This window comes from Centroberyx affinis, unplaced genomic scaffold, assembly GCF_046629955.1.
Source record: "Centroberyx affinis isolate AG114_WGS23_722 - 3 ecotype Tasmania unplaced genomic scaffold, CSIRO-AGI_Caff_v1 ptg001519l_1, whole genome shotgun sequence".
NCBI lineage: Eukaryota > Metazoa > Chordata > Actinopteri > Beryciformes > Berycidae > Centroberyx > Centroberyx affinis.
The window spans coordinates 55,001-62,342 of NW_027279981.1; the positions used below are offsets into that span (position 1 = coordinate 55,001).

Consider the following 7,342-nt stretch of genomic DNA (forward strand, 5'->3'; position numbering starts at 1 on the left):
TTATGCTGAACTAGACAAATTACCATGACAAACAGTGGAAGAAGCGTTCTGTCCATTCAGGTTCTGGGGCTGACTCTCTCATCACATAACACATCAAGAGAGAAAATTACCATCAGCCACATGCCGCTAAATATTTGGCTGTGGCTCGCCGCTTGCGTGAGACGAAACATCACCAGACGTGACAACCAGTGTCAACATGCAGCTGAATACTTTACCAAAAACATAACAGAGCAGTGTATGACTTCTAAAGGGACAGATGACTCCCCCCCCACCCCCACAAAAATATGATTATATCTCAAAATTGACCAATCCAGCCAAAATCACATTTTCACCTGTTGTGTGTCACCTTGGGAGCTTTTAAGGCTATGACTTCAGATCATTCAATTTCAAGACTTTTTTTTGGACCTGCAGACACACTGGAGAGAGAGAGAGAATGAGAGCGAGAGATGGAGTGATGGAAAGAGAGAGAGGGAGAAAGAGAGAGAGAATGAGTGTGTGTGTGTGAGTGAGTGAGAGAAAAATGGAGAGAATGAGAGAGTTTGAGAAAGAATGTGTATACTGCTGCATATGTGAGTTGCCTGTCAGCCTGTGTGTGTGTGTGTGTGTGTGTGTGTGTGTGTGTACGTGTTATTGAAGTGGAAAACACCCATCTGACAGAGTGAGCTGAACCCTGACCAGGGGATGACAGCATGATTATAAAACCATGTGTTAATCGCAGCCACATGGCTGATTGATCGTCTGTGTTTGTTTACTTCATATCCAGCACAGTGTGAGGAGTCACACCCTGGAAAGACAGAATTCCTGATTTTACTGTAACGCTCCGAGAGAAAAACGAATTACATGACCATGGAATAGTAGAGTGAGGAATTTGAGAAAACAAAACACAAAGATTTATGGGTTTTGTTTGATGAGAATGAAAACCAAACACTGAGTCCATCTTCAGTTTATCTATATCTATATCTCATTCTGACCTCAGTGCAGTAAAACACTGCTGCTGGCTGTGAAGTTATTACACACTGCGGCTTTAGCTTCAGTCGTTTTCAGACACTGTAACCCTGTCAGCAGAGCAGGCCCGGGGCAAACTGTATCTGAAAATGCTTTATATGGTTTGTTTTAGCTTGCTGTGGTGCCAGATGGGTGGAGTTTGGACACAGAACAATATAATGAGCACCAGAATCAATCTTCTGTGTCTGTGATTGACAGCTTACTTGAGCCTACCTGTTTCGACCTGATGCAGTAAACCCCACCCATCTGGTGCTCGATGAGATAAAAACAAACACTGTTAGACTGAAAGGGGCGTTAAGTCAGACTTTAGCTGCTGCATAGCACGACATGACCTGAATCTGTCTGCAGAGGTTGATAGAGTTGTTGATCAATGACTCAACGATGACTTCACCAGCAGATTTCTGGCTGTCAGGACTCACTTTCCGTCCCGTACTGCTGTGGAATAAAAACTCCACCTTCAGCTGCTCAGTGATGGAGGAGGTGCTGCGAGCGAGTGAGCGACACGTTTCAGCTCTGAAGGCTAAAACGCCTCGTTCTCAAGTCAAAACAGTTTAAACAATTTTTTTAAGGGGAACTACATAAAAATGATAAATCATGGCATCATGTGCATCCACACAGAGAGGAGTCTCCAAATAAAAATAAAAACTAAATACATATATAAATAAATGAGGGAAAAGTACCTTAAAAGAAACAGATATTAATCTTGGCCAAATTCACATTTAAATCAGTACAGCTCCTTATCACATTGGTAATCTAAAATAAGCAATTACAGGAGCCCATCAGTTTGAAAACATGTCTGTCTTTACATGGGGTTTTGCTGTTATTTTTTCCATTGAGTACACTTTCATTAACCTGTTTTGCCATTGATGTAAGGTGGGTGGCCGTGATTTGAGCCAAGATAAAGTTATCATTTTTTTTGCCACCAATAAAAGGATATGCAGCAAGTAAGCCTTTCTCTTTTCCATAGCTCCATCAGGGATTGCTCCTATAATATAATACAATGGGTCTAATGGTAAATCAATGTTCAAAATGGCAAATATTTCTGTGTGAATCCCTTCCCAGTATGACTTCAATTCTGGACAGTCCCAAAAAATGTGTGTGTGATCTCCAACCTTTTGTCAAAACAGTTTTTGACTTGAGAAGTTCCAGTATTCAGCATGGTGATATATATCAGCTCTTCACTGGACATTTCTATTGGATCTCTGGTCTGGTTAGCTAGCTCACTCTGCTCTCTATTGTGAAAATGTGACATTATTGTTTCTGTCAATTAGAGGCCACCGTAGCTCAAGGGGACGGGAGGTGGGGGGGGTCTGTGGCAGAGACTTGTACAGCAGGAGATCAGTTCTATCTATGTTGCTGCAATTCCACTGGTCACCAATAAAGGTCAATAAAGGTGATAGATTACACAATGCCTCTTTAACTGCAAATGCTACTTGACTCCAGTCTAACAAAATACAAAAGTTTCACACCAAAAGGATGTATCCATCATTCCATATCTAGCATTAGAAAACAGTGGCTGATACAAATTGATTCAGAAGTGAAACTGATCAGATATCACGGTCTGTACGTACGTCTTGTTGTTGTAGGGCCGGCTCTCACAGATCTCGGGGGACAGATAGTACGGAGTCCCAACACACGTCCTGGCCAGCTCCATGGTGCTGCACACACACGTTCACACACAACACAGGTAGAGGGACAGTGCAACTTTTCCATCAATTTGAATCCTTTTTTTCTATTTATAGCATTGACAAATATCACTACATATCATATCACTACTGTAAGAAATAAAATGAATACTGTGTTTTTTTTATATGAATAACACATTCTTTTGTTCTTTGTTCTCAGAGTAGAGTGTCTTTTTTTCTCTACAGGTAATCAGTGCAGGTATGCGTGCACGTGTGCTATATATGGTTATGAAATGATTTTGAGTGTTCTTATAGGTGAATAATAGTTTATGCTATTCATACGTGTGTTTCCGTGTGTCCCATATTAGGTGAGGTTTTTGGCTTTGAGTCAAGAAATCTGAACTGTGGGTTTGGCTTTATGCCGAGATTTATGTTGTTGTTTACTCTAGTGTATAAAAGCGAGTGTATTGAGCTTCACTTCTTTGTCATACACTTATCTGTAACACTGAACTGAACCATGCATGCATGAATAAATGACTTCACAGAAGACTCTTGAACCTTTGCTCATTCAATTTGACCCACAAGGGTGAAGCCTATTTTTCCCCTCCACTACAGAACCACAGTTTTTTTTGGCTAAGTAACATCAGATTGAAGCTCAGTGAAAAAGACAAGAGGTAAGAGAGGAGGAAGCTAATATTATGAAGCCTAGCGCTCTGCTGCTAACTGAAAAAATACAATCTATCCATACTAAGTTAGCTAGGTTAGCTAGTTAGCCTAGCTGACCTTCAAGTTCAAACTAGCCATACTAGCCTATAGCTATCTAGGGAAGCTAGTTAGCTAGCTGCTAACCTTCAACATCATGATGCCATGGACATGAATGAAAATAGTCAAAGAAGTCATTGATATTTACATTTTAATTTATATTTTGACCAGAGTTCCTTCTAACTTTCACTCTGAAAAACTGTGGTTCTTTGGCTCCGCCCACTGAGGTTTAACTCAACCAATCAGATCACTCCTGCTTGCAAGAAACTTATATAGAAATAAAACCTTTTGATTTTGATGGTTACTTTATCCAAATGAAAAAAGTCTGATTTGATGGATTTTCATTTCAGGCCTCAAAATAATTCAAACTAAAAAAACTGATAGGGGATGTAACCTTTTGATATCCACTGTATGTAATTAAACTATACTAAAAATACAGAGTGATACAGTGTGATGTGCAGTGCAACAGTGTGTTGAACTGAACAGAACAGACTGTACAGTCAGTAACAGTAGAGGCTGGGTCTCTCTACAGGTCCACAGTCTGAGGAATGATAATGACATGTTTTGAAGTCTTCCATGTGCTGCAGAGCCTTCAGTGATAAACAGCTGCCAGGGGTGTGTGTGTGTGTGTGTGTGTGTGTGTGTGTGTGTGTGAAGATGACACTCACTCACTTATTCAACATTCTTGCGATGCCGAAGTCCCCCAGCTTCGCTTTCATCCCTCCATCGGTCAGGAAGATATTCTGGAGCGACAGAGGGAGAGGAGGGAGGGGAGGAAGAGGAGGGAGAGGAGGAAGAGGAGAAAGAGGAGAGAGGGGAGGGATGGGAGGGAGGGAGGGGAGGGATGAAAGCGTCTCTGTGTCCCTCAAGCAAAACAATAACTGGGCCGTTTATCATGTGCGGTCGATGGAGGGAGAATGAGCGTGTGTGTGTGTGTGTGGAAACAGATAGGATTGATGACAGATAGTAATGGATGTGAACAGAACTGCTGCCTGTGGTCAGTTGGTGGAGATATTCTGGGAGCTGACGCACAGCGAGCGCTTTGTTCACAAGACAGCCGAGATACAAACAACATTACAGCAGTAAAAACCCCCCTGAACTCTGTGATACCACAAGATCATAACCTCTGGGTCTGTTCATAATGTGGTTTTCCATGCACATCTTCAGCTGCCGGTGCGTGATTTATGTAAGTTTCAGGGTTTAGTCAGGGCCGAGGCATGAGAGAGAGAGAGAGGAAGAGGAGGAAACGCGATGACGAGCTGCAGGGTGTGATGAAGAGGAGGAGGCAGGGTCGACTCCCAGGGGACGAAGATCACTTTTTTTTTACCCACTTCCAAACTCCACCGGACACATTTTAATAACATTTTTGCCTTTATTTATCCTGAGGACCTTTGCTCATTTCCAGCGTCTTTCCCTGCTCCCACAATCCTCTGCTGTCAGCCATTGATTTTGTTTAGTTTAGTTGTTTGCACATATTAAAAAACAAACAAACAAACGAACAATAAAAAATCAATACACTAAGAGAATTACAAAAGAAAGAAAGGGAAAAAAATGTGCATGTGCAGCTGAGGTAAAAAGCCCAAGATGAGCTTCTGTCAAAATGAGGATTTACTAATTAAGTTACAATCATTGAAAGTTCATTTTAAGTGGTTACAATATAATGAAAATACAATTACTGAAATGTATTTACATAACAGTGTTGCAGGTTCGCTGCTTTGCTCAAGGGCAACTTGACAGCAGTTGTTGAGGAGGAGAGAGAGTTACTCTTTGTCACCAAAACTTGAAAATGTCTTTGTTTTTGTCTTTAGCCATGTTATGTGTTATAATAATAACCTTTATTTGTATAGCACCTTTCATACACAACATGCAGCTCAAAGTGCTTTACATCAATAGAAGGCAGATAAAACGATAAAATTCATATAAAAGAACAAGCAAAATGCATTGCATTAAAAGAATCAAATCAAGTAAAATAGAAAGATATTTTTTGATTATTATGTGACACTGTGGCACTGTGGGTTTGTTGCAGTGTGCTGAGCAGGCAGCTGGTGTGTGTGTGTGTGTGTGTGTGTGTGTGTGTGTGTGTGTGTGTGTGTGTGTGTGTGTGTGTGTGTGTGTGCAGCCTACCTGAGCCTTGATGTCTCTGTGCAGGATCTTGCGGTCATGGATGTGTTTCAGCCCCAGACAGATCTGAACGAACCAGTCCACCACCTGAGGACCAGACAGCAACTTCACCTGACTGTGGTGGTGTGTGTGTGTGTGTGTGTGTGTGTGCACATATTATGCATAATTCTGTTTCTGTGCACATGCAGAATCATGGAAAAGTTCATCTTTATATTTGCATTGGTGTAAGTGTGTGTATATGCTCATGCTATAATAATTATTGTGTTTATGTATACAGCTGTGTGTGTGTGTGTGTGTTGTGTGTGTGTGTGTGTACCTGCTCCTCAGTAAAGGGAACTCCTCTCTGCATGTTGATCTTCTTCATCAGGTCTCCTCCGTCACAGTACTCCATAACTATGTACAGGCTATTCCTCTCTACACACATACACACACACACACACACACACACACACACACACACACAGATGACACCTATGGATACACACTAGCAACACACACATTTACTGAGCAGAAGTCCTGACCATGTGTCCACACACACCTTGAAATGAGCTGAAGAAGGCGACGATGTTAGGGTGCTTCATCTTGGCGAGGAGCGTCACTTCCTTCCTGGAGGCTTCCTTTTCCCTCAGAGACATCTGAGCAGAAACACACACACTCTGCATCAACACACACTCTGCATCAACACACACTCTGCATCAACACACACTGCATCAACACAGTGCATCAACACACACTGCATCAACACACTGCATCAACACACACTGCATCAACACAATGCATCAACACACACTCTGCATCAACACACACTGCATCAACACACTGCATCAAGACACACACTGCATCAACACACACTTCATCAACACACTGCATCAACACACACTCTGCATCAACACACACTCTGCATCAACACACACTGCATCAACACTCTGCATCAACACACACTGCATCAACACACACTCTGCATCAACACACTCTGCATCAAGACACTGCATCAACACACACTCTGCATCACCACACTGCATCAACACACACTCTGCATCAACACACACTGCATCAACACACACTCTGCACCAACACACACTCTGCATCAACACACTCTGCATCAACACACACTCTGCATCAACACAAACTCTGCACCAACACACACTGCATCAACACACTGCATCAACACACACTGCATCAACACACTCTGCATCAACACACTGCATCAACACATACTGCATCAACATTCTGCATCAACACACACTGCATCAACACACTCTGCATCAACACACTGCATCAACACACACTCTGCATCAACACAAACTGCATCAAAACACTCTGCATCAAGACACACTGCATCAACACACGCTCTGCATCAACACACACTGCATCAACACACACTATGCATCAACACACTGCATCAACACACTCTGCATCAACACACACTGCATCAACACACACTCTGCATCAACACACACTGCATCAACACACACTCTGCATCAACACACTGCATCAACACACTGCATCAACACACACTCTACATCAACACACTCTGCATCAACACACACACTGCATCAACACACTCTGCATCAACTCACTGCATCAACACACACTGCATCAACACACTGCATCAACACACACTGCATAAACACACTGCATCAACACACACTGCATCAACACACACTCTGCATCAACACACACACTGCATCAACACACACTGCATCAACACACTGCATCAACATACACTGCATCAACACACACTGCATTAACACACACTCTGCATCAACACACACACTGCATCAACACACACTGCATCAACACACTGCATCAACATACACTGCATCAAC

General features: G+C 42.4%; 1 protein-coding gene across 1 annotated transcript in view; it reads right to left on the reverse strand.

Moving 5' to 3' along the window:
• The window catches only part of LOC139650598 (serine/threonine-protein kinase Nek5-like), a 34,864-nt gene extending 28,935 nt beyond the window's left edge, over nucleotides 1–5,929 (reverse strand). The window contains exons 1-4 of the mRNA XM_071527306.1: nucleotides 5,830–5,929; nucleotides 5,517–5,600; nucleotides 4,065–4,135; nucleotides 2,577–2,663 (exon numbers count right to left, since the gene is read on the reverse strand). Coding sequence (XP_071383407.1) covers nucleotides 2,577–2,663; nucleotides 4,065–4,135; nucleotides 5,517–5,600; nucleotides 5,830–5,904 — 317 coding nt within the window. The 5' untranslated portion in view covers nucleotides 5,905–5,929. The remainder of the gene's footprint in view (nucleotides 1–2,576; nucleotides 2,664–4,064; nucleotides 4,136–5,516; nucleotides 5,601–5,829) is intronic.
• Nucleotides 5,930–7,342: the final 1,413 nt, after the last annotated feature.